The sequence below is a fragment of the Uranotaenia lowii genome, chromosome 3, assembly GCF_029784155.1.
Source record: "Uranotaenia lowii strain MFRU-FL chromosome 3, ASM2978415v1, whole genome shotgun sequence".
Lineage (NCBI taxonomy): Eukaryota > Metazoa > Arthropoda > Insecta > Diptera > Culicidae > Uranotaenia > Uranotaenia lowii.
In genome coordinates, this window is record NC_073693.1 from 357,178,275 (window position 1) to 357,205,973 (window position 27,699).

The 27,699-nt window shown below is 39.2% G+C and overlaps 4 protein-coding genes across 4 annotated transcripts; 3 read left to right on the forward strand and 1 right to left on the reverse strand.

Moving 5' to 3' along the window:
• On the forward strand, nucleotides 1–3,982 carry LOC129751063 (exonuclease 3'-5' domain-containing protein 2). The gene is made up of 4 exons (XM_055746328.1): nucleotides 1–796; nucleotides 894–1,375; nucleotides 1,532–2,018; nucleotides 3,130–3,982. The coding sequence occupies exons 1-4, from the start codon at nucleotides 126–128 to the stop codon at nucleotides 3,806–3,808; spliced, it is 2,319 nt and encodes a 772-aa protein (XP_055602303.1). The 5' UTR covers nucleotides 1–125; the 3' UTR covers nucleotides 3,809–3,982.
• Nucleotides 3,983–11,656: 7,674 nt separating this feature from the next.
• On the forward strand, nucleotides 11,657–24,023 carry LOC129751064 (sodium-coupled monocarboxylate transporter 1). Its single transcript, XM_055746329.1, has 10 exons — nucleotides 11,657–12,105; nucleotides 12,165–12,324; nucleotides 21,801–21,866; nucleotides 21,935–21,986; nucleotides 22,068–22,135; nucleotides 22,392–22,546; nucleotides 22,604–22,853; nucleotides 22,907–23,287; nucleotides 23,346–23,527; nucleotides 23,587–24,023. The coding sequence occupies exons 1-10, from the start codon at nucleotides 11,903–11,905 to the stop codon at nucleotides 23,888–23,890; spliced, it is 1,821 nt and encodes a 606-aa protein (XP_055602304.1). The 5' UTR covers nucleotides 11,657–11,902; the 3' UTR covers nucleotides 23,891–24,023.
• Nucleotides 24,024–24,292: 269 nt separating this feature from the next.
• Nucleotides 24,293–25,516, reverse strand: LOC129753995 (uncharacterized). Its single transcript, XM_055749849.1, has 3 exons — nucleotides 25,508–25,516; nucleotides 25,146–25,278; nucleotides 24,293–25,061 (listed from the first exon to the last, which is right to left on the reverse strand). The coding sequence occupies exons 1-3, from the start codon at nucleotides 25,514–25,516 to the stop codon at nucleotides 24,400–24,402; spliced, it is 804 nt and encodes a 267-aa protein (XP_055605824.1). The 3' UTR covers nucleotides 24,293–24,399.
• Nucleotides 25,517–26,110: 594 nt separating this feature from the next.
• LOC129751066 (uncharacterized) lies at nucleotides 26,111–27,602 on the forward strand. The gene is made up of 2 exons (XM_055746331.1): nucleotides 26,111–27,061; nucleotides 27,133–27,602. The coding sequence occupies exons 1-2, from the start codon at nucleotides 26,273–26,275 to the stop codon at nucleotides 27,544–27,546; spliced, it is 1,203 nt and encodes a 400-aa protein (XP_055602306.1). The 5' UTR covers nucleotides 26,111–26,272; the 3' UTR covers nucleotides 27,547–27,602.
• Nucleotides 27,603–27,699: the final 97 nt, after the last annotated feature.

The window sequence follows — 27,699 nt, forward strand, 5'->3', positions numbered from 1 at the left end:
TGTTTATTTATATTTTCTATCGATGACTCAAATTCCAAATTTTATGTGCATGTTTTCACTAAAAAAGCCAAAATTTGTTACAAAAATAAAAGTGCGAGTAGTGTAGTTTTCAGCTTTTGTGTACGATGGTTCTCACCGACCGTCAAAAAACGATAGCAACTTCAGCTGTCGCGGCTGCTGTTGGCGTCGGAACACTCTACCTGCTGTACAACCGAAAGAAGCTCTGGAGTCGCTTTACGGATCCCCTATACGGCCAATCAATTCATGTTGTATCCAGCTGGGACGAGTGCCGCAAAGTTGTGGGCACTCTGAGAAACCACTGCCAAGAATTCCGTGTTCTCGGATTCGACTGCGAATGGGTCAACGAGCAAGGCAACCGCCATCCTGTGGCTCTTTTACAGCTGGCCACACACCGAGGAATGTGTGCTTTAATAAGGCTATGCGATTTGCGCCGGATTCCCCCTGAGTTGGGAGATCTGCTGAATGACCCTGCCATCCTCAAAGTGGGCGTCGGCTCGGTGGACGATGCCAAACTACTTAGAACCGACTACAATCTGAAAGTGGAATCTACACTGGATTTGCGATTCATGGCCGATCGTTGCGGCCTGGTTGGTCCCTATGGGATGGCCAAACTGGCTGAACGTGTCCTGGGGATAAGTTTAGACAAGCATTGGCGCATCAGAGCGTCTAACTGGGAGCAACCGGAACTGACCGAGAGACAGTTGGTGTACGCGGCAAAGGATGCGCATGTTGCCGTGGAACTTTTCCGCAGCTTCGCCAAGCAAATGGTTCCAAAGTATGTGAAGAGGAATTCTGTTCAAATTTTCGAACTAAGCATCGAGAAAAATGCGTATTTATAATTGGTGTCTTTAATTTTTATTTGTTAATTTCAGAGCAATCTGGACTAATCGTAAAAAATGGGTCGATCAGGTAGTCGGTGAGGTTGATTGTTTCTTGGATCAACGGTTCCAAGACAAAAGTGGTGGAAATCGGAACGGAAACGGTTCCAAGAAGAGTAAGAAAAAGCTTCTGGAAGCAAAAAATGCGGAATTCAACCTGCATCTGAAACGAACGATGGCAACCAGAGCTAAGCCTCTGTACGATAATTGCATGATGCAAGCCCCAGACGGGGAAGTGCTATGCACCTGTGACCGCAAAAAAGCCGAATGGTACGTGCTAAAGGAATTGGCTGAAATTGTGCCGGATCAGCCGAACTACACGATTCGGTTGAAATTCGAACCCAAGGGAAGGGCCGTCGGTGAAGTTGGCCAGTACTACCAGATGGCCAAAGAGAATCGGTGCGTCGTTTGCGGAGAAAAGAATTCCTACATCAGAAAAAACGTTGTTCCCAGGGACTATCGCAAGCACTTTCCATGTGAGTGTTACTTTTGGCCTTTCATACGCTTGTTACTTTTTGGTCATTGAGATGCTTAGTTTTAGTAAAGTATTCAGTTCAAATAAAATGCTCAATAGTCATTGTTTTAACGTTATTTTCTTTCCCATGTTACACATTTCCAAAATCTTTCCTCAGTGGTTATGAAAGAGCACACTTCCCATGACGTGCTGTTGCTTTGCGTCCCATGTCACCGGACCAGTAATATGAGTGACGACAACATGCGACTCAAGTTGGCTGCCATTTGCTCGGCTCCGTATACATCGAAAGAGAATCCTAAGGAAGTACGAGTAGAATCGATGAATGACCTGCGAAAAATAGCTAGAGCCCTACTGTTTGGTACTCAGATCCCAGAAGAAAGACGGCGCAGTCTCGAGGGACGGATGCGTAAGCTGCTACCCCGGGGAACGGAAATAACCAAAGATTTGCTAGACACCTATGCCAATATAAGCACCTGCGTCCCGAACGAGGATTACTTTTCACATGGCCAGAAGGTCGCCGATTATTACCGAATACAACCCGGTGGTCTGAGCGAGCTGGAGAGAATGTGGCGAGAGCATTTTCTGCGCACGATGAAGCCAAAATTTCTACCAGAGCTTTGGTCTGTTGAGCACAACTACAAAAGGTAATATGGAATATGTACTGGAGTTATTTGTATATAGATTTAAATTAAAATTTAAGTACAAACAAAGAATTCCTAGAACAATAGATAAATGGATACTTAAAGCTTAAAACGTTTAATAACGATTTTTTGTTAACCAATCTATCTCTTTGAAATTGTCTATGGTTCATATATCGGTAAGAGGAAATTCCAAATTATCCAATTGATTATAAATTCAATTTTCAAAAACTTATCATCGTAACAATTAAAAATTTATACCGTTGTCATGTAATTATTTTTCGGGGTCGTACCCCTTGGTGTGTGTGTCATGTAATTATAGAAAAATTTACTTCAATTTTGGTGATTGTCTTCGACTTTCCAACGGTTGAGCGATTCACTGAAATTCCAAAAAAGTCATACTACATCCACTGCTACATCGTTCGCGATCTGCTGCATTATTCAACTTCTTTTTAAGGTCATGAGATTCTAAGCTAATCTATCGCTGTCCTTATGCCCAGTGATGGCGTTCTCCAACATTGAAAACGTTAAAAACGAAGGTAAAATTGATACACTAGCTTTAGTTAATATTATGAAGGTGTTTTGTATCCTTTATGATCAAGAAAACTCGTTAAAACCGTCCAAATAGAGACTGATCAATGTTACCCCAAAGCATCAAATTCTGAACAGAAACGAAATCAATTTTTTCAATCAAATTTAAAATAGTCTAATAAATTTCTGCAACCATGTTTTACGTTCATAGGAGTCCAGTACTGGTTTTAAAAAAATGAACCATGCCACATTCATCTTCGAATTTGCCGCCTAGCTTTATTTGTTATTTTCTCTGTAAGTCAGTAAACGGGTAGTCTAGGTTCCTTGCCTCTACCAGATCGCGTACTTGAACCACGAAGTGGTCGCTATTTGTGAAGGACTTACTCATCCTATACAACCACTTACAGCTACCATACTTATATATTTGATAGACGTGAGGTGTTGCTCTTAGCGCATAGGAATATTCTTTTTAGAAAATTTACTGCGATTGCTGTTTTTTGGGCGCATACTATATTTTTTATTAAATAGGTATTACGAGCAGGAACACTTTTAACCAGTCATACTAAGGTATCAACTGTTCTTCCAGATTGGAAATTAAGGCAGAGGAAGGCCGTGTCAACGAGGAAGATCTTCAGCAGGCGGGAGTACCTCGTTCTACCAGCAAACCTTCGGCAGTTTCTACACCATCGACAAACGCAAGCTATAGCGTCGGCAGTACCACCAATGGCAACGAAACTACCAACGAAGATCCAAGTAGCAGCAGTAGTGACACCCTGAGTTTTCCTACCGATTCTACCAACTCCGCCAAAAGTCATGAGAAAACCAACGAGGTTTCGAGTCAAGCGGCTGCAGATGAGGAAACGGTGTTCTATTCTAACCGTGATGAGCTCCGCTCGGAGCTAACCAATTACCAATCGGCAGCCCTCGGGGTGTCAACGGTGACCAGCAGCACAACGCTGGCCAACGATCGGTTCAGAACGGTGATGCCCGATTTCAGCGCTAGTGAAGGCGATGGCGACGACGGCGATGAGGAAGGTGGTGCCAATGGAAGTGAGCCGGCTACCGTCAACGATTTCGCTTCCATCGACTACGATTCGGATGATTCCGATTCGACTTTGTCGCAGCCATCGATGACGACAACCACGTTGGCCGATTCCACCGACGACTGGGAGGCGGAACTGAACGACGATGGACCAAGCGTCAACGGGAACCTGTCGTTTTCGGTTCCATCGCCCGCCGGGGGTTCATCAGAGTTGAAAAAATAAGTGTTCCGAAAAATCAAATTTTATTGTTTGTCCCTATCAATCACATTAAGCGGCTTAAATATTATACAAAACGAAGCATTTAACTGTCTTTACAAAATGTTTGTGAATTATTGTCTCTAGTGTTGTTCGATAAAATTGTTGAAATAAATTTTACATTTGACAAACCTAACGGAATACGATGCGTTCTTTTTTTTTAATTACTTTATTTGAAACGGCTTATTCCACGATGCGTTCCTTACATTTGATACTGTTGAGAATTCAGCCGTTAAGCACAACAAAATCAACGTACATATTCTACCCTTAATAGAACCAGAAATATCATTCTACAGCTGGGTTCCTCAGAGCCACAGGCCGCTCTTCAAGGGCTCACTTTCCTCAGGACAATCAAATTGACTCGAAGGCATGTTTGAGGAAAAATCTGCCACTATGCCAATGAGTAATGACCGTATATTATTGAAGGGTCATGCATGACAAAAATAGTTTCATATGACTTGGCTGGGATAGACGCGAGAAGGAGCGGATATCGAGGGTGAAAATTCGCGACGTCAAATTTTCGAAGATGATGGGAAGTGTTAGAAAAACATGGGATATCAATGAAAGAAAGGACATAAGCCGTAAATATCATGCGTTTTTCGAAAAAAGATATAACGTCGGGACTGGAATCCGTAATTTCTGCTTCAGTACACCGGCGCTTTTGCCAATTACACCACACGGTGAACGTGGCGAATTAGGCTACAGTATACCTACAAGTCGAGCTCAATCTCTTGACTGCTGAATCTTCCATCGATACACCTGGTGATAGAAGAAACACAAATAACAAGAGATCAATAGTGAACAGAACAGCAGTCGATCGATGAACCTCGACTTGTACGCATACTGGAGATTATTCCGTCACGTTCACCATGGTGTTATTGGCTAACGCGCAGTTGTACTGTAGCGGAAATTGTGGGTTCAAGTCCTGTCTGTGAACCGGTTGTTTTTTTTTTCTCGAAAAAAAACATGATATGGTCACTGTTCTTTCTTTCTTTCTTTGATATCAGATGTTTCTATTATAGTTTACATCAGTGGTTTTCAAACTTTTTTCCCTCAACACCCCCTTTTGCAGTATTTTCGAGCTCAATGTCCATCTGAGCAAATTTAAAAAAAAAAAATCTCCTGAAAAAATGCTTATTGGGATCGTTTTAAAAACTATAAGTTTGTGAGATTATATTTTTATGTAATTTAAAAATTTTTAACCCCTCGTTTCATGATTTTTGAATTTTTCTTTGAAAATTATTTGATTCAGTTGGAAATTATGTGTGCATTACGAAAAAAATTAAAATAAAATTCGATTTGTTGTGCAAATTTATTACTTAATGAAACGAAGGGTTAATGAAGAAAATATAAAAAGTTACTAACTAGTTATTTACTTCCAAAGGCCGAAACACAACTCAAAATTCTATCAACATAAATTGCTTCAATCCTCGAGAAAGAAATTGAATAAAATATAAAAATACCAGAACAAATCCTTAAATTAAAAAAAAAAACTTTTGTAATGAAACGCCACTCTGGATTTTGGTCAACATTCTTTTCCAATTAAGTTTACCAATATTGTAAGCAAAAAAATAACTGCATAGTTTTATTTCTTGGTAAAGTATTTGTTCATGAGAAAAATTCGAATGAACACTAAGTGTTTGTATGTCTCAAATAAAACTGAAAAATAAAGGAAATTTCATTCTTTTATTCATTAAAACTGTAGACTATGATTATAGACTGAATATGAAAATTGTTGTAAGCTTAGCAGTGTTCAAGGGTCCACAAATTTTACGAATTCAACAAACGGATGGGTAAAAATCTTATAACTTTTGATACTTAACCATGAAAAATTGCAGGGTTTCAATTTTCAATCTCAAATGAATTACAGTTCAACAAATCTTAACTTTCAAGCATTGCCATCCAAAAAGTAAGCTTTTAAGTATAACCCAAAACCAATTTACAAAATTAGATTATTATACGAAATCTATCATAATAAAAAAAAATCTGTCTATGTTGAGACCTGCAGAAGCAAAATCACATAACTTTGAATTTATAGATGTTTTTGTAATTAACCTGGCTATAATTTAGTTTTCAGAGTTTTTAAATTTCTTTTCATTGTTGGGCATTAAACGTACTCGTTTAATTCTAAGTTGTTTTGTAATTAGAAGTAATTGTGAATTTTAAAATGAGCCCACTGCCCCTCTGAACCCTTTCAACGCCCCCCAAATTTCAAAGTTGCGCTCACCGCCCCCTAGAAGCTCTCAACGCCCCCAAGGGGGCGGTAGGGACCACTTTGAAAACCACTGGTTTACATCATCATTTAATATGTACTAAGACTAACTCAGAACATTAGATTTGATTTCGAGACATCGCCAGTCTCTCTAACTGAAGAAATCTCCTGGTTCATACGACAATCCGAACGCTGACTCGAAGGCGGCGGTCATGAAATTCCTTGAAATGTTTCAGTCGTTGCTGCAATACTATGTGTCGAATAGGTATTTCAGATGTATGAAAGAGACAGCAACTTATCGTTTTGCCAATACCGGGTTAGCCACTAGAAGTCCAGTCTGCATACTCAATACAGTTGGTAAGGTGTCAAAGGAGATGATCTAGAGGCGGATCCGAGTTCGGTTCCCGGAAAGGTTGCCTCATGGTTGATACCATTAGTTTTTTTTTACATAAATCGGTTGATGGTAAAGAGCGGAGACTGCTTGTTGTCTTGTCTACCTGGATCTAAGGAATGTTTTCGACAGCGTTAATTGAGTAGCGATTGCGGCGTTGCTCATCCGGATGAAGATACAGACATATCACTCATGATTAGTGAAAAGCTACTTACATAATCTTCATAGTCTTACATATGCCTCTGACATTGGAGCCCGCGCTTCAGAGATGGAAGCCTTCAGAGAATCGACACTTGGGTTAGAGGATCCACAGGCCTTCGCTTGAACATACGCCTATATCAAATAGTCGAGGGGATTCAAATCCAGACTGCTTAGAGGCCTAAGATCCTTCGGACAAAACTTCAAATACTCCGGCAGCCAGGTTTAGATCCGTGTTGAAGTGTGGCGTGGGCTCTATCTTGTTGGAGAACAACATTCTTGGGTTCAACGAAGTTTGCCCGAATCATCGGAAGTACCTGATTCTTCAAAATGTATATGTAGACTTCAGTATTAACTTTTACTCCAGCTTTTATGAAAACAGGAGACATTTTCAATCCATTCGAAGTATCCGCTCCAAATATCATGACCCTGTTGGGATGCTTAGTTAGTAGTAAACTCGATTCGAGTTACTCGAATTTCACATTATCTGGGACAACCTCGGTTTTTGATTAAACTCGAGCGTATTCAATATCGTTACCGCCTAATCGCTTTGTATTGTATGCCCTCAATGCGTAACATGAGTTCCGAAGTTGTGGCAGGCAAACTCCCATTAAAAGATCGATTCATTTTACTATCTCTGCAGTTCCTGATCAGGTGTGAGGTCACATTTACATTGATGATCAACGGTGTGATCGTGCTAGTAAGGTCAGCGAAACAATGTTTCACGTTCACGAGGTGTTCCGTGGCCCCAGAATCCAATTTGAAAAACATGACACCCTGCTCTCGTTCGGAAAAACTCCTTCCAGTCATGAAGGCTATCGCTTCACCTCCAGTTGCAGTATTAGTTTCAGCTCGTCTGTCCAACGAAAGCTTGACACGACAATCTTTGGCCTTATGTCCCTTCTTTTGACACCGTGTGCACATTACCGTGAACTTAACAAACGCCTTCTTCTGTTTCGATCCTTGAAAAGCAGCACGTTTTTCTTGGTTGAAATCTGCAACTCGGTCCGTTTTCTTTAACTCCTCTGCAAAAAGACGCTCTCGAACAACGTCCAATTTCAAATTTACCTCTCCAAGATTCTCCAAGGCGGTAGCTAAGGGATCAAACGATTTGGGAAGAGTGGCAAATAGCTGAGCAACAACGTCGTTTACTTCGAGCTTCGCTCCGGCCAACTTCAGCTGACGAATAAGGTCTTCGAAGATCTTCAAATGGTCCTTGTAAGGGACGGCTTCATTTTGCATCGTTTAAATATTGCATTTTTACGGGAAATTTGGCTACCCCTAGTTAGTTTGACGAAAGCTTTTGGATTCACTATTGATCTCTTTCTCTCTCTCCTGCCTCTCCTCGCCAACACTCTCAAAAGATTCGTCGGTTCACACTTCGGTAGTCCAGTCATAGAGTCAGCATATCGGTGGGTTTCAAACAAGTATCCGCAAGAACAGAAAGGTTTGAAGGATTTGAAATCAAATAACTGGAGATTTTCCGTATGGCCACAAGCCAGGAACTTAGCACGTTCAGCCGGAACCGCTGGGGATTGTTATTTGTCTGGGGAATCGTTCTTGACCACGTCCAAAAGATTCATCGATTTCAAATGAGCTTCCACCCTGAAGCGCCAAATGTCAAAACCGGTGCTCGAGAACTGCGGGATCCCGTGGACCGGATCTTTGCGTGAGTCGCCCATACCCTCTTGATAGTTGGTTAAAAAATTATATAAACAAGATTTATAGTGGAAAAGATTTATTAGCAGCTTGGTGGGATGCTTAATGTAGACTTAGAAAATTTTCACGGTTGTTTATTAAAAAAAACTTCCGTTTCCATAGAGATGACTAGTAACCAGCATTCTTGGATTGTCGATTATTCCAACACTTTTTTATTTTCATTTTTCATCTTCTTTTCTTCACTCACAGAGTTTTAAGTTAAGCAAACAATTGTAAACATTTGAAACCGACCAAAACGGTTTCAAATAAAGAATTCATAAATAAAAAAATGCTTAGCCTTCATGTGTGGAATATACCGATCCAATACGTAAATTGGACACCGGAACAACGAAAAAAAAACTTCTCTGAGAACACGACGAATAACTGCTTCTTCTTCAACTTAGACCGAAATCGCCTCGAGCGCTCAAGGCGTAGTACTTTAATTTGTTTAGATATCAACTTGCGGCTTTGCTCTTGCCTTTGATGATGCATCTAAGTCACCTTCGACCAATCATTGCAAGGGAGAATTCGAGTAATTCGCTTCCTTAGCCAGCCTTCGGATTGATCCCAGTGGATTCCGCTTCACTTTCGTCTTGACCAATTCTACAGGGTCCAACAATTCAAGTGCTACATTGAAATAAACATAAATTGATCAAAACAACAACTCTTTATTTCAAATTCATTCAATTTCTCTTGAAAACAAATTAATTTTTCAAAGTTCACTGGTAAAGTTCGGCTTGTTCGTCCTTGAGTTTAACCTTTCGCCGCAGACGGTCGAGGAACGCATCGTATGAGGCCCGCAGGTGTAATGTTGCACAATCCAAAGTTAGGTTTTTTTCGCTTTGTGAGCCGGCGCCGAGTCCTGTTGGAAAACCCAATCCCTGGAACCAAAATGTCGACGTGCCCACGGTTCGACGACATTCTGTAGAACTAGTTCCAGATATGTAATTTGGTTGATCTTCACTCCTTTAGGGACAAAAATCAACGGAGTCCGGCCATCACGGGTGATTCCGGCCCAAACCATCGCTGATGCTGATTCTGTCACCGGGTGGCCGTCAGCAAGTCGGCATGATCTGTCTGGCAACCAAACTCTGAAAAGTTTCTCGTCGGTAAACACGATATTCTTCAACCTTCCTTCCGCGGCCCTTCGCTCTTTCTACCCGTTCTTGTTTCTGCTTCACCGTAAGGTCTTGAACCTTTTGGATCTTGTAGGGCTTGGTCTGAAGTTTATCTTTCAGGATCCGACGAAGACTTCGATCCGATATGTTGAGATCCTCAGCCAATTTAGTGGCACTACGACGAGGATTTCTCTTAAGGCGCTTCTTGACGATCTTCGCCATGGCAGGTGTCACCACAATAGGTCGTCGTCCCCCACCATACCGATTTTTGGCACTTCCGGTCTCCAGGTATCTTTTAACTGTACGGTATACAAAACTTCTGCACACACTTATATCGGACAGCCCACGAACTATGTGCTTCTGCCGTTTGCCAGCAGGAACAAGGAAACCACAGCGCTACGTTTCTGTTCGAGATCCATTTTTTCCGGATAACACCTGATTACAAAAGTAACACTTACATCCAATGATAGCTAAGACTTAATGTAAACAAAGCGACGAGGGATCTTTCAATACTTGCAACGAAAAAATTACTGTTGAAGTAATGTAGCAGTTAAATTGCCGGGCCCTGTACCACTTTCACAGTGCGATCAGACCTTGGTCAGACCCATGTAACTTATCGAAAATTCTTTCTATACGCTCAGTGCTGCTTCCTTCTGAGAAGGGGTATCATAACAGGCGACTAAAATAGCTTGTACACCCTCCACGGGGGTCAATGGTTTGAGTATTCAACAACTTCAACGTCAAATAACATACAAAATTATCAAAGCAACCGTTGTTCGTATTCGCACTGTTGGTATAAATTTCAACATACTTGTTTTTATGAACAAAAAGATTCCCAATTGAGCATTCAATAGATGATTTTCATCTCGAACAGAGTAAAATTAGAAAAGCAGAGTTTCGGTTTAATTCAAATTCAAATCATTTTTTTCCGAATGGCAATATATGGTTAATAATTTAAAGCATGGTAGATGGCTTTAAAGTACTCACTTCCAACAGATATACTTTTAAAGCAGATTTGTTTTTCCAAGACACACATTGGTTACCATGGCTAGATGCATGAATCTTGTTGCCCGAACTCTTAAGGTGGCGTTGCGAACATCGAAAGTCCGTATGGAAGAATTAATGTTCGCGGCAAGGCCCACTTCTTTATCTTGAAGTGATGGTATCTTTGCCTTGGTTTCCCACTACCCAGCTTCCTTGGACATCAAGGAAAAAACGTTTCACGCACCAAACAGTCGCTAGATGGCATCCTACAGCCGTCGCATTTTTTTTATGGGTCATACTGTAGTTCGGGCACTCGGCTTCCGCACATCACCTTTATCGGTCAAAGGCGGTTTCAACTTTTCTTTGAGGATGGTGCAGCGTATTTGACATGATCGCCAATTTAATTTTTTTTTTCAATTTTCATGGTTGCTCGTTGAAGAATCCACGTCCGAATGAATGGAGATTTGCGTTAGACAACCGATAATATTTTCAGTTTTCTATGTCTGTAGATATCGTTATTTCATAAATCTCTACAGTGGGGCTTCACTTAAGCAACACCTTTTTCGGTAATGTGAGATCTTTGGAAAAGCGTCACGGATTAAGGGATCGGAAATAAACTTTCAATCAAAAGGTTTATTTAGTTTATGTTTGCTCCACGACACTGACATTGTATCGTATATGCAAAGAATGATCATCTTCATCAACTGACCGATGGAAAAACAGTAATGTGAACGCCAGCGAGATTGCCCATTTCAATCTAATCTGAGCTCAGACGACTCTATACCATCAGTCAGCCAATTGGCGAGTAGGTATGCACTGAAACAGCAAGTGTCTGTTTATACAAGCAATTTCTTAAACCGCGTTTAACGGTTCCCTTCGATCCCGATGCTGAAGGTGGATCGTTGCTGGTGACATTAGAACGACAATGTGTGTAGCTGTTCGTGACCATGGACACAGTAGTTCACAAAAACATTGCACATAGAAATTACTTTCTAGCATACCACTACATACTGTAGAGGAGGGTGGGCAGTAAATCTATATGCGGTGGCTCTTAAATTGAATGTAATTCCCTAATTTAGCTTTAAACTAATCTCGACGACGACGACTACGACGGCGATTCTGCCACGATGACGAGAACAGGGATGCTGATGATGACGGGGACACATTAACAAATCGTGGCGACCTGATTTGCCGTTTTCGGTGGATTAAGCGCGACCCGAATCGGGTGGCTTAGTAGTTTGAGTTTGCCAACGGTCGGTTCTGGTCCATCGATCGCGGTGCTCAGGTTGAGATCGTTTTTTCTGCTCCTGCTCTAATGTAGCAGTGCAAGCCATCTTGATCCCGAAATAAGTCCCGGATTGCAAGAGCAATTATCACAGCTGATCGAACCAATATCACGGCGCGTGGGACGAGTAACCCACCGGAAGTTATCAAGTAATTGGGTTCTTGAAAGCCTAAAAATGAGTGAGGTAGACGACATCGCCGAGCATATGCGTCGGTTTGCCTGGCCGGATTACCTGGTGTTTGTGGCTATGCTATTTTTGTGCATCCTCATTGGAATCTACTTTGGATTTATGCAACGGAAACCGAGCACCGAAACGGAATATTTGATGGGTGGCCGAACCATGCTGGTCTTTCCGATTGCGTTATCGTTGATAGCCAGGTGCGAATCAGGATGCTTATCTAACGCCAGTTGTACTAACAAAAGTATCCTATCCGTAGTTTCATTTCCGGCATAACGCTACTCGGACTTCCGACCGAGGTTTATTCGTTCGGCATCCAGTACGTGTACGTAGCACTCGGAGTGATCATGATGGGTTTCGTCATGGGGTTCATCTATCTGCCCGTGTTTCACAAGCTCAACATCACGTCGACCTATGAGGTAGGAATTCAAAAACGTTAAAAATGATCGTGTGGGCGATATAATTGGATTAGATAGCGTTAGCAGTTGCATAACGAGAATCCCTCATTTATCGTCCATGTAAAAATGTTTGTGTTGGACAATGGGTTTGACTGTTAGCAGACTTCGGTATGATTAATTTAATCGAGCGTTGTAGATGGTGATGTACCTACTAGGTACTTATTTTAAGGATCGCGATCACGTTTTCAGCTGCATGTGCCAATTTGTGGCGGAAAAGCGTGAAAGTGAAAGCCGTGTGAACTATGAATGAGAATCATGAATGAACTCGTAAAATATCGAGGGGTGGGAGGAATCTAATCGGAATCTATAAATCAACTAGACATACATTAAGATACCGAATTTGCATGTTGTCGCGTCTATTGAAACGAGAAAGTCTATAAGAAATGATTCATTGGAAAATGTGTGAAGGGAGAATCAATGTACTCTTAGGCTGATGTCATGCTGAAGCAACTAGCAACGCAACGCAACGCAACGTTCCAATAAGATTGCGTTGCAACGCATTGGTATGTCATGCTGGCGCGACCTGTCACTTTGAAATTCCCTACAAATCATCACTTCTCTACATCTGATAATGCTTTGAATCGTCTCCTTTCTTTCGGGAGCCATCAAAAACTCATCAAATCACGACCCGGATTGCAAGAATGCCGAAAATTGAACAGACAAAATTCCTTGTTTTTTGCCGGAACTAAGAATTCATGAAAATTTTCTCGCCGATTAAGATATTTTTTAGTTATTATCACAAGTTTGGACAGATCTTCGTACTATTGTGCTTAAAACCCGGAATCACTGCTTCAAATCGAGAAAAAACAATATTCCTATTGGATTTCCTACTAGTCGCGCTACAAAACACATTGGCATCAGATTGGTCGCGCTATACAAAGCGACCAGTATGACAGGTCTGCGCGATTTCCATGGAGATCAAATGAGAGCTGGTTAGTCGTGTGAACGTTGCGTTGTAGGTCGCGTTGCTAGTTGCTTCAGCATGACATCATCCTTAGTGTTCGTGTACTAGGCGTTACCCTGCTTTGTGAACAAGTGCCTACATACAGTACCGTCCATAATAGTATAGAATTGTGTAACAACTTCGACTTTGAGCTTCCGAAACTAACAAAATACGTGCTTCCCACTTCTATACAATTTTGAATGGTACTGTACCTTCGAATTTTACGATTTACTGGACATCAAAGTCTTTTTTATATGTATTTTGGTTTTATAAGGTTTTTAGACAGTTTTCGCAATCACTACAGTTTAGTTAGTTGGAACGGCATCTGAGAGAAATCCTTTGCAATGCTAATTCATGAACTTGGAAGTTGGATTCGCAATAAGGCATGAGAGATTAGACTTGAGACATGACATAAAACATGAGAGATGATACCTGCCTGAGATGATGAAATTATGCATCGTATAAAACACAATGCGTAAAAAGTACTCACTGCGTGTTAGACAACATTTTGCGGTCGAAATACAATTTTTGAACTCCAAAAACATTTTTGCTTCAAGTCCAATCGAGCTGCAGTCTTCGAGTGAAATATTTGTCTTAGTTTTTATTTTTATGAAAATTATTCATAAAAAGCAATCGGCTAGTTAAGAAAAAATTTTTTTTTTTATGAAAAATCAGTATTTTTTGTTCCTCCCGAGTAAAATACCTTAAAAACGTATTCACGTTTGAAACTCCAGAAACCCCTCCTAATGGTCAGATCTATCTGAAACTTGGCATGTGACCTTCAAGAAAGCTAATAATTAATTTTGACTTGAAGCGAATGAAATTTACTATGTTTAATTGTTGTTATACTATGATTAGTGCACTGCAGTTCGTTAAATTATTAAAAAATATAAAAATTACTGCTATGGTAAAGTAACCATAACTTCTTCAATTTTAAATCGATTTTGATAAATAACCACTTGAAATCATTGTTTTGAATTGACGTTTAAGGTCAATAAAAAGTCATTTTTTTAAATTTTACCATCGAGTCTAAAAAATTTGCTGAAACAAATTTTTTTAAAATGCGTTTATTATATTTTTTTTTATCATAAAGTCACTAATATCAACAACAATACCCTTGATCATTCGCAAAAATGAAGTTCAGGTTACCGGTAGCAAATTTATTCACTTTCTATATGCAAAATAGAGATTTCAAATTAATGTTACGCAGTCCAAGATATTTGAATCTATGTACAAGTACTTATTTATTTTTCCAAAATTTCATGTTTGGAGCATAACTCTAAAACTGTTCTACTGAGATTTCATTTTAGGATTCAGCGCCCGATTTTACATTAAAAATATAGGTCAATGAAGTTCACAATTTTTTTTTTAAATTTTGTAAACTAGTGTAATTATACCCATTTTTTGGTACTCAAAAACTCTTATATGAAATTTGGTTCCATTTTGGTTGATAAATTATAATATAATTAAATTATATAGATCTCCTCTTTCCTTCCCCTCTCCTCCCTGCAAAACGGAAGGTTTTATAACAATCTTATAGTGTTTTCGTTTATTGGCAGTGGCAACCTAGTTATCCACGAGTTTTGCCTTAACTGCTGTCTTGGTGTTCGTTTATTAATTCAGAAGTCCACTAGTTTTGCCCGAGGTTTGAGCCTCAAGCAGGCGGTTGCAACCCGTAGAAATTGTCAGTGTTGGGGGTAAGCATAAGGGTGAGTATAGCAACAATATGTTTGCATCGTCCTGGGTGAAGATTCTGTTTGTTTATTTAGAAACAGTTTTGCCCCGCGCCAGTGGAGAAAAACGAAAACGGCATTAGAAACATATCTCATACCCAAATACCTTTCCATGCCAAATTTCTAGGGGCTTGTGATATAGCTCAGTTGGCAAGTCTGTTGTCTCCTGAGCCGATGTCCGCGAGTTCGAGCCCAAGATAAACATCGAACACAGTTGTACCGGATAGTTTTTCAATAACGATCCGCCAACTGCAACGTTAATAAAGTCGCGAATGCCATAAAGATGGTAAAACGACTATAATCGAAACAACAAAAAATGCCAAATTTCAATCCATTCGCATGAATATTTTTCAAACTATCTCTACAAAACTGTATTAAAGCCCCTCACCCTTCTTTATTTGGAGAAGCGTGGTGTCTCAAATAATTATAGAATCATTTCTCATGCCCTAATCTCTTTCCATGTGAAATTTGGTTCCATTTCTAAGATGATTTTTGCAAAAAATTGTATAGAAGCCTTCCTCCTGCCTTACTACACCCAAAATAATTTGCACGTAGGGGCTACGTGAAAAACTAAATAATTTTTATCCAATTGATTTTCACGTAGATGCTACGAAATCAATATGTAAACGCGTCCATATAAGAATTTGTGCTTCATGGAACGCACCTACATTTTACGTGAATTTTTAGTGAGTTCAACGCGGTATGTTTATGAAAGCCACGGGGAATTTTTTATTATCGGAATGAAAATAATGGTGGTTTTTTTACTTCTTTTTTTCATGACTATTAAAAAACGAAATTTTGTTATAAATAATCTTTATTTCTACATTCTTTGCACAATATATCACTAACACTACACTTTTCAAGCACTAAAAAAACTTTTGTTTTTGGACATCCTGAAAAAAATGAAAAGTATGCATTAATATAAAAAGTATTATTTGAATAAAAAATATTTTACCTTGTCCGTTGTTCCGAGAGCACCGCATCCAAAACCATTGCTATCTGAAAAATGAAAAAAAAAACAAAAATTAGCTGATTACAATTAAGGAGATTATTATCACTTACCGAAACGACAATTCCAAAACAAATGAATATCCGATCAAATCCTCCTTGCAAACATTTTTACACAATGACAATAGTCTTCTCGATGCATAATGCATATATACAATGACAATAGATACAACGGCTTCAAAAAAAAATTTCACAACAGCTAAAAAAGTAAGCTGACGGACCACAATTTCATATTCTAATATGAATTTACCACCACACGCAGGAGAAAAATGCACAGAACGGATTTGAAATCATCCACTTAGACTTTACGTGAAATTCATGAGTCAGTTATGTGGAAGTAAAGTAGTTGCTACCGGCGCGTCCTTGCTACCCTGAGGTTACTACAAAATTCACGTAGAATCGATATGATGCATCAAAATCATGGTTTACGTGAAAAATCCCTTAGAATTTCTAAATTATTTTGGGTGTATATCCCCAAGGCACAGTGGTCCAGAAATGAAATTTAGCGGGAAACAATTATTAGCGTCTTCCCCTTAAGTTTGATGTATTTGATGTCTCAAACAAACTTTAACAACAACTAAAGGTGGTCAATTTGACTGGAAAAATTTTAGGGTGGTTCATAATATTTCTGAAATCCGAAAATTATTTCCTAACTGTGATAAGATAGAGGCCTACATTATTCCACAATATCTACAATATCAGTTTTTCCTTGATATCTTTTCATGGTGATATTTTATCAAAATCATTTATTGAGCAACATTTTAGATACATATATAATGCGCATTTTTTGTTGAAAACGGATTACCAAAATTTTGCTTTATTTTTGAAGTTATGAGGCAATATGTGTTGAAAAATGACTCTTTTAGAGCTTCAATAACTCCAAATAGAGCAAGTCGAAAATTTTATCGTTCATTGCATTTGAAAGTTCATGTTACAATCTTTACAATATCAAAAAAACAGGAGATATGTTTTTTGATTAATGCGTTTAATGCGTTATGAAATCTACTAAAAATTGTCAAAATCTCTATACAAATAAAGAGAATTAGATCTGCAAGAACTCAGAAACTACTGGACCGATTGATGTGAAATTCAGCAAGGAGTAGTTTTTTGAGTAAAAAATGATATCTGTGTAGTTTTGAGTCGGTCGCCCTCAAGGAAGGGAGGGCTCCCATCCAAAATAATCGTAAAATACGATAAAAAGCGGTAAAATTCTTTCTATTGACTAGTGAATCATATCAAATGTTGTAAAAATGCTTAAATTTACATGTTTAGATAATTTTAAGTGCACAAAGGCCCCTTTGTTTAAGACATCAAATGCATCAAACTTAAGAGGAGACGGTAATAATTGTTTCCCGCTAAATTTCATTTCTGGACCACTGTGCAATGGAAGAATGAATGGTTTTCAAATAATCATACAACCTTTTGTCGTATCACATGATCTCCCATCCCAAATTTGATTCTATTTGCTTGATAAGTTCTCAAGTTATACAAACAATTGTAAAGGTACCCCTTTCCTTTTTTTATCTCCCAACATTTGAAGGACGGAGTGGTATCAAATATCAATAGAAACCTCTTTTTTTCTTCTCGAATACCTTTCCATGCCCAATTTGGTTCCATTTGCACGAATTGATACCGAGATATGCAATAGAAATTGTATGGGAGCCTTACTCCTCCCTTTCTATCTTCCTAATGGAAGAAGGGAGGGGTCTAAAATAATCATAGAAATAGTTATCGTACCCTCCCAAGCCAATTTTGGTTCCATTTGCTTGAATAGTTTTCAAGTTAGTTAGCAATAGTTTTTCATTGCGAAGAGAATAATTTGTTTCAAATCTGTGCATACCGAATTTTTTGATTGTTTGTACTTTATTAAAGTAGTTAATTTTTTTCAATCTGCATCCGAGGCTATTATGTTGGAAATTACCGTATGAAAATCAGATGAACTCACCTTTCTAGTGCAACTGGTAAATTCACATGCGATTTCAAACGCGGACATTCATTTGAAAAATTTGCTATAAATACTCATGCCTACAGTTTAACTCGGCAAAAAATCAAAAAATACTAGAAAGACTAAGCAGTGAATATTTATTTAGGTTTTGAATAAAAATTTAAAACTAATTTTGTTTCTTTTCTTGGCATGCAACTTCAATCGAAATACACCACCAGTGTTGGAAGCTGGAAAAAATACATGTTCATTAAAGAGGTATTTCTGGGCTGATGTTTACCCTAAAAATTCATTTAAAACTACGCACAAATGTTTTCATACTAATTGGGTTGTATGATAAGACCGTTGCTATCAACTTAAGCTTCGAAATAAGTTGGAGAACATAAGTGATTCGACTAACTAAAAGTCATATCCAAGCATTTTAAATGCAAAAATCGCTATTTGGGAACCATGAATCGAAGGTACATTGGTATGCGTGCCAACAGCATTTGCATTGCAGTCTGCCGAGCAAAAGCTACGTGGTCTCCTACAGAACACAGTGGTTCGAAACATTGAAAAAAACTAAGTTAAATTAAGCATCTCACAAGACTTAATATGTTTTTCTTACCTAAAAATTGTTAGATCGATGGCAATTTATGACTTTAGTTTTAAAATACATAATTAATTGAGTTTTGGAATCGTTTTCTATTGCTTGGGAACCATATACCTACTCAGATTTAATTTTTTGGAATTTTGTTCTAATTTTTTTCATGGACACAGAAGTTGGAAGTTCAGGAAAATATCGTTTGCTTTCCAATTATTCCTTAACATATTTGATGTGAGTCGAATTAAAAAAATGTTTTACCAAGGTTTACATTCTAACATCTATTTGGCGTGTCAAACCACTGCGCAACACCCCGGGCATTCGAGATGGCTCTTGCTAGAAGCTCATAATCTCAGCTAACAAATTCAAAAGGGCAAAATTTGTAAATACCATTCAAGGAATTTTTCAATTTCTTACTTTATGAAGCCTAACTCCGCAATATGAAGACAGTTGTTTGGTAGTGAAAATAACCCTATGTGTCGCAATCGGAATTTCTGGACTTCCGACTTTTTGAAATGAAAGCTTATTTTGTTCTTCCCTTCCAACCAAATCTCATCAAAGTTTTCAAAAACCTTTTAGTTGTATGAGTGAAGCCCGGTGTTCCATCGTCGCATAGAACTTTACGCTCAGCTGACGTCATTCTGTCAGTGGCCATATATTCAGAATAGCCAACGATTCTGTTAACTGTCAATTGAGCGTTGTTGGTAAAGATCTATTGCACATTGCTGGTGGCCAAGAATCGGATCATCGAAACGGCAAACAATTGGTACGGCGGCCAAGTAATTGGAGCCCCGCAGTGAGTACTTTGCATGCATTTTGCTCACATTAATGGAAGTTCCATAAAGAAAACATATTTTTGTTGAACTCTAAGCAAGTTAGCAAGTAAATTCTTCAAAGGATGTTATATGGTGCACTCAACAGGAAGGTAGGAATGTCGAAAAAAAGGGTAAACCATGCCTTAGGTGCCAAGGTCGGGTACATTTACCCTATATAAAAAAATGTATATGATGACCTCTCGCTCCATATGTCCCCATTGAAAGGAGGGAGGGAACTTAAATAATCATAAAAAATTCTTGCACCCAAATACCCTCCCATGCCATATTTGATTCCATTTGCTAGATTACTTCTTCAGTTATGAGAAAAATTGTAAAGGAGTCCTCCTTCCCGATTCCTATCTTCCCACCAGTGATGTCAACCCTTCCAGATTTTTTCTGGATCTTCCAGACTTTTTGAACTTTTGCCAGACATTTTTTCAGGATTCCAAACTTCTAGACTTTTGACATTTCTTCCAGACAATTCCAGACTTTTGGCTTAGGACATAAATTGTTCTAAGTAACTAAGAAAATTAAAATGGTTATGGTATAATATGGCAGAAAATGATTAGAATTTATGAACTATGAATGCAGTGTTTGAAAACTATGAATAATGGCAAATTCTTCGAAGATGAATGATAAATTGAAAGTGAAACAGAACACGTAACTGATAGTGTCAGAAACAAACGATTGGTGCCTACCTGCATATCTGGCGAACAAAAAAAAAAGATCACCACCTTCTCAAAACCAAGCTATCCAGACTATTTCTTACATTTCCAGACATTTTTTCAAAATCTTCCAGACTTTTTCGAAAAACAGTTGGCAACCCTACTTCCCACTGGAATAAAAGAGGGGTCTCAAATAATCGTAGAAATATTTCTCGTACCCAAATACCATCCCATGCCAAATTTGGTATCATTTGCTTGATCAGTTCCCAAGTTATGCAAACATTTGTCTTTTGTTTGGATGGCACCTCCCACCTTTCTGTGAGGGGGGAGGGGGTCTCGAACCATAATAGAAACCTTCTATCGCCTCCAATACCCCCACTTGCGTAGTTTCACGCGAGTCTCAGAGCCTATGGGGAACAGACAGACAGACAGAATCCATTTTTATAGATAATACATGTATCGCAAAATTCAAACAAAAAATAAGTATTTTTATTTCCAATGACCCACAAATGTACAAACGATGAGATGTGCTGTTATTCCGAAAACATTTTTGTCACTTTATCATAAGGCCGGATCAAATATCAAATTCTTATTTTATAACCATCCCCTTTCAATTTTTCCAAAAATCCCAAAGAGAGGAATAAATAAAGTTAAAGATATTGAATTGGAAAATTGGTTAAATTTTCGAAAATTCGAACATTTGAAAGAGCAAAAGTCAAACTGTAGAAGATGGAAATTGTATAATCCTCATATTCGAGATTTTGCAAATTTACGTTTTAAAATAACTCGATTTTTCGATTTTGTGCAATTTGGATTCCATGAAAGTTTGTTGCATGCAAGCTTTTGCCCAATTTGTTCCAGTTTATTAAAAGTTTGAATTATTTTTCATTATCATTCATTCAAGATATTTGAACTCCAAGTGGCAACAGAAGGATTTAAAATTTATTCCGATCTTAATGTGAATTATAATTTATCTATAATTTTTATATTTTTTGAAACTTTTGTTATTTTTTGCCATTTCTGTCGGTTTTTCCATTTTTGTCGTTCGTTTCTGCCTTTCTTGTCGTTTGCCATTTTTGGCGTTTATGTCATTTTCGTCATATTTTTCAAGTTTATCATAATTTTCAATTTTGTCATTATTCTCATTCTTGTCATTAAATCATTTTTGCATTTTTTTTGCAAATTTAGTCATTTTCGTCAGTCTGGTACTTTTTGTCATTTTTTCATTTTTGTCTATTGTTTCATTTTTGTCTTTAATCAATTTTGTAATTTTAGTCATTTTGGTAATTTTGTCATTTTTACATTATTGTAATTTTTCCATTTTTGACATTTTTGGCATTTTTGCTATTTTTGTCATTTTCTTAAATTTTTGTCATTTTGGTAATATTTGTTTTTTGTCAGTTTCGGCATTTTGTCATTTTTGCAATTTTTGTCACTTATATTCAAAAGTATATCTTGGCTGAATGAAACTATGATTTCAAAGATAGTCGATGAATTTCTTTGAATTCAGCCAAAGTACTACTTGAATTCAAAGGATCTCATCGACTATATTTGAAATCAATTTTTGTTGTTTCTGCCCTTTTTTTGTCTTTTCGTTATTTATGTCTGACCGTTCTATAATTGTCATTTTAGTTATTCGAGTTAATTTTGTCATTTTTGTCATTTGTTTTTTTTTTGTTATTTTTATAATTTTTATAATATTTGTAACCTGTGTTATTTGTATTAAAATTATGAAACTTTCTTTTCAGTATCTCGAAACACGTTTCGATCGGCGGCTGCGAATGTTTGGCTCCATTATGTTTACGATCATGAATGTAAGTTGGAATTTCACCACCGACTTTTTTTGAAACAAATTTCAAGTGTATATTAACATCATTTTCAGATCGGCTACCTTCCAATAGTGATCTACGTCCCCGCCCTTGCCTTCAACCAGGGTAAGTTGTGATTGAATAAATGTTTTGTTGTTTAAACCTTTAAATTTACCACACAAATTAATCAAATTTCCGCTATATCAGTGACCGGCGTCAACATCCACGTGATCACACCTATTGTTTGTATCGTGTGCGTTTTCTACACCTGTGTGGTAGGTGGTCTTGCACGCTGTATCTTGTCTTGTCTGTCTTGTGAACTCCTGTCTCTGTCGCTGTTGTTCTCTCGTCCATTGTAAATACCCGATTACACTTCAATCGTTTCATAAAAAAAAACTCGAAGGCATTAGATAGAGAAAAGTTATTCATAGTCACGCCATGTCCGAATCAAATGAATGAAGCATGCTAAGCGATCCACTAAAAAGGAAATAAATTGCAATAAAAACTACAGTTCTGTATTTCGACTTTTAGGGTGGTTTGAAAGCTGTAGTGTGGACAGATGTGGTGCAGACGTTTTCGATGTTCGGTGCACTGGTTCTGGTGGCAGTGAAGGGAACGTTAGACATAGGTGGATCAGATATAGTCTTTCGTCGAGCCTGGGACACCGATCGTCTGGAGCGTCCAAAGTAAGGGAATCGTGAAGTATTTGTATGAACTTGAGGTGACGGTAGCGTTCATTACAGCTTCGATATCAATCCAACTGTGAGGCATACGCTCTGGTCTCAGCTTATCGGAGGCTTCGTCTATTGGCTGCAGACCAATGCCGTTAGTCAGAATATGATCCAGAGGTATCTATCGCTACCCTCGGTACGTGCCGGACGTCGGGCTTTGTGGATTTTCGTGGTCGGAGTGTGTCTTCTGATGGCTTTATGCAGCTATAATGGGTTGTTGATCTACGCGACGTACCAGAAATGCGACCCGCTTACAACGAAGGTTAGTAATAGCTCATAGTTCAATACCTAACCTAATCAATTTTGATCTTTTAGTTAGCCAAGGCAAAAGACCAGTTGCTGCCTTTGTTTGTGATGGACATCCTCAGTGAACTGCCGGGACTTCCCGGGCTGTTTGTGGCTGGAGTATTTAGCGCGGCACTAAGCTCTCTTTCGACCTGTCTGAACTCTATGTCCGCTGTGATTCTGGAGGATTTCGTAAAGCCATTTGTGCGTAAGCCTCTCTCGCCACGTGCAGTTAACTGGATTATGCGATCGGTAGTCGTCGGAGTTGGAGCCATCAGTGCTGCACTAGTGTTTGTAGTGGAAAAAATGGGTACGGTTCTGCAGCTGACAATGAGCTTGGAAGCGATCACGAATGGTCCCTTACTTGGAACGTTCACTCTGGGAATTCTGGTGCCATGGGTTGATGCGAGGGTAGGTTGAAATTGTTTTAACAAATTGAAACGGTTTTTTTACAGATTATATCTTACAGAGCGCTCTTACGGGTGGAATTGTCGGTGTATTGTTTATGTCCTGGCTAAGTTTGAAGGCTCAATACGCTGTCGCTACCGGGGCGATCGTCTTTCCTCATAAGGAGATGTCCGTTGAGGAATGTTCTTACAATTTTGATCACTCGGTCCTTAATTCTACTGTAACTAGTTCAGTACATGTTGAGTAAGTTATAAAACAATTGTTCGAGATTTTAACATTTTTAATCAAACCGTAATTTACAGGGACATCTTCCCGCTCTATCGAATATCGTACATGTGGTATACGTTCCTGGGAGCGGCCGTAACGATAATCATATCGTTGGTTTGTATATTAGTTTTCGGCCGGAATGATCCCAAAACGGTGTCACCGGACTTGCTGGCGGGATTCGTGAAACGGTACGTGTATGGAGATGCTGTCCCCGCCAGTGGTGGCAACCGACCAAAACCACTCTCGACTAACAGTAGCTCGCCGAACGATAAGCTGAACAACCTTTTGGTACCGGGAAATCGTGATCATGGGCTGATCGAGAAAGAATCGCGACTGTAGCGTGCTCTGATGTTCAAGTGTAAACAGTGTTCCTATTTGTTGCTAGATGGCATTCAGTATTTTTTTTAACAATAAGTTATAACGTTTAAATGTAAGAGCAGAGATCGAGTAAAAATATATGATGACGACTAAATGAAGAATGTTTTAATTTTGGTAGTATTATACTAACGTTACAATCAGTATAATACTCGACGAGGCTTCATTATCCGACTCGAAGGACCATATACCACAGTTTTAACTGACAAAACTGATAAGAACTTTTTGTTTCGAAAAGAACACCAATCGACCCAACTTCCCAGAAGCAATCGAGATTCTTCAACAATACATACCTACTAGTATTCCCAACTAACTAGAATAATTTTGATCTCAAGGCATTCGGATGAAAGCATACACGAACCCGCATTGTTTAGAATACTTTGAACAAGTTTCTTAATCGTTAAAAAAAACGTTGAATTTCAATCACAAAATACATAAACCCACAAGGCTAGGGGTAGAACACATATCTTCACCTACCTTCTGCTCCGGGATCGGCTCCGCTGTTTCTTGCTCTTTTTTGTCTTTTTCTTGTGGTGCCGATCATCGTCGTCGGAGGAGTGATGCCTGTCCCTCGACGGATCTCGCCGTTGTTTGTACTTGTGAGACTTTTTCTTGGTCCCCGACGAGGTTCGCGCATAGTGCTTCGTGGTGGACGAGGACGATGATTTGTGCTTATGATGGTGCTTGTGGCGTCGATCCCGTTCCGAATCGGAATCCGAGCTGGCCGAGTCGGAATCTTCACTGGTATATGCCGGTCGCTGTACCCGCCGATCTCGGGAGTTGCTCCGACGACGGTTTCGGTGTTGTTCCGTTTGGCGTTCAAGTTCTTCTTCTCGATAACGATCACTACGTTCCACTTGATCTCTATTCCTACTGTAGTCGTCGTTGCGATCGTCCCGTCTTCGATCGCGGACGCGATCTTCTTTATGTTCTCGCCGTTGGCTGCGTGACGGTGATCGAGAGCTGCTGTGCGATCGAGGTTTCCGAGCGTCCTGCGGTGGTTTTGACCTGCTGGGCGGAGGAGGCGAATCCGAGGGTTCCTTTTTAACCTTCCGTATCTCCGAAGATCGTTCCTCTTTTACGACAACGGCCGGAGCAGCTTCGCGGTTTTTGTATTCCTCGTACTTGGCACTGTCTGCAAAGATGAGGGAAGAATTGTTAGTTTTGTTAAGGATACCGTTTTTTAAAGATGATTTCCAATGTTCGAAAACCGACTTACTCAAAACTTTGGAGAACTTGCTGTACTCGGCCTTCGAGACTAGCTGCAAAAGATATTCGTTGAGCGAGACCTGATCACCGCCGAGTGCGAGGCGTACCAGAACGCGAGCGTTTTCTTCGTCTAGACTTTCAACCTGGATAAGAAGAGAGAAGAGAGAACTAAAGGTTAAGAAATTTGTAGTTTAGATTTATTAATATTCAGTACATACATTGGTTAAAAGTGGATGACGATTTTGAAAATAAGTACCCACAAATTTTCGTCATCATTGCCGGATTTTTTTTTCAATACTGGCTATATACAAATACAGTATCATAAAGTCCTAAAGAATAATTTAGTGGGTATTTTCTTTTATAAAAGTTTACGTTTTTCATATTGAATGAATTTGTGTTCTGAAGGAAGAAAGGTTCTTATTAAAACAAGGAAAAAAGTAATGCATGCATGCGATAAGTAATGCAATATTGTGTAAAGTAATAGACAAATAATAGCCTTCAGAAAACGCTGCGCTTTGTTGTTACGATGTGTAATGCTGTTCTGTTGAAGGCTGTTCAATAATGTTTTCTGTATAATGCCTTTGTTGGACAGAGATGTGTCGATACTATGCGTAATGCTGAGCTGAGCTGTATAACGAAACTGGCTGAGCTATGTTATTACGATGTGTAATGCTGAGCTGTGTAACGTAACAGAAAAATAATAGCCTTTTAAGAGCTGAGTTTTGTTGTTACGATGTGTAATGCTGTGCTGCATAATGTGTAGAATAACCTATTGGTCAGGTGAGGAACAAACCATTGCATTTATTTGCATGGACCAACTTGAAATTTAGTTAGTCAGTTCAGAAGGTTTTCTTTAAGTTCATCTGATAGGATTGAATTAATAAATAAGGAAAAACTGACAAATTTGCTTACATTCAAAACAAATAAATGTTCCCAAATGACTATCCAGTGTTGATTAAGAAGGCACGGCATGACACACTTTGAAAGCGATTTCCAGATAAATTATTGGAAAAACCGCAACCGTAGCCCATATCTTATCAGCAGTTGGATTCGTAATTTTATCAAACTGTGTCGGCTTCCATTTGTGTGTTAACTGGAAGCGTTTGTCGTTTCAAAACAGTCACCGAGAACCGTAGAATGAATCCGGTAAACCTGCCGCGTTATGTCAAAGATGGCATCGAACGGGCCGCAGAAAAGTTACAGTTCGGTCGGCAGCACACCGTGGATTTCGATTTCCGAAATGTCCACAGCTCGGGGTCTGTATCGATTATATACCAGATTACGATTCGTGAAGATTTGAGGGAGGTAGCATTGCTGTGTAAAGTACCTCCACCGGAAGCTGACGAAGGGTTGTTGGCGATGTTCGAGCGAGAAGTTTTTGTTTATCAGCAGCTTCTTCCGACGATGGCACAATTCCTACAGGAACAAGACATTCCGGAAACGTTAGAGGATTTTGTGTTTTCTCCCACGTGTTACCATGCCTACTTTGATCGGAAACGAAGGGAAGGTATTTTGATTCTGGAGAATACCACGCGCCGGTTGTTCGAAAATCGAAGCAAGCCGGAGTCAATCGACTATGATCACGGTCGCTTGGCGATGGTTCAGCTGGGTCGTTTCCATGCCATTTCCTTGGCACTTAAAGAACAACATTTGGCAATTTTCGAAAAACTGCAAGAAGAACTAGGGGATGTTACTGACGATCGGGTAGAATCCATTCCCGGTTTTAAGGAAACAATGGAACAAGCGTTCGATAAAGCTGCCGAAACCTTGAACGTCCATGAAACCAGTAAGAAAGAGAAGTTATCCAAGTTGAAGCAAACATTCGTAGAAGAACTTAAGGTTATTGCCGATATCGAATCGTCGGAACCCTTCTGCGTGGTCTGCCATGGGGATTACAGCGCCAGCAATCTTATGTACAGCTACAATGTAGGATAAACATACTTATCAATATTCTTATCAAACCTCAAAGTAAACGACACGCACAATCTTTCTTGCAGGGTGGTTTCCCAAATCGACTTATGATGTTAGATTGGCAGCTAACCAGATACGGGTCACCGGCACTAGATTTCCTGCACTTTATGTTCCTCAGTACGGATGAATCCTTCCGGCGGCATCATTACGACAACATGCTGCAGACCTATCAGAACGCTCTGCGCGATAATTTGGAACGCTTGGGAGGGGAAAATGCCACTGAGCGATTTCCGCTGACAACACTGATGCGACTTATACGATCCCAGGCCAAGTATGCGATCATTATGGCCATGGTTCAAATTCCGTTGGTATTGCAAGCTAGTCCGGATACTGCAGACGAACTAGAACAGAAACAAACGACGACAGAATCGTTTGACAAGCGGTATCAAACTCGAATGCAAGGCCTACTGAGAGACGTCTTCCGGCTGGGATACTTGTAACTTTGAAGTTCTCTTTTGACGATGGTTTATTATTGGAATGCAGTAAAATCAGACTAACTGTATGGTTGAATCAACAATATAAAAGTGTACTGTAAATATAACGTTTCAAGTTATACGATTAATATTTTACATTCCATTTTATTAAAATTCAGA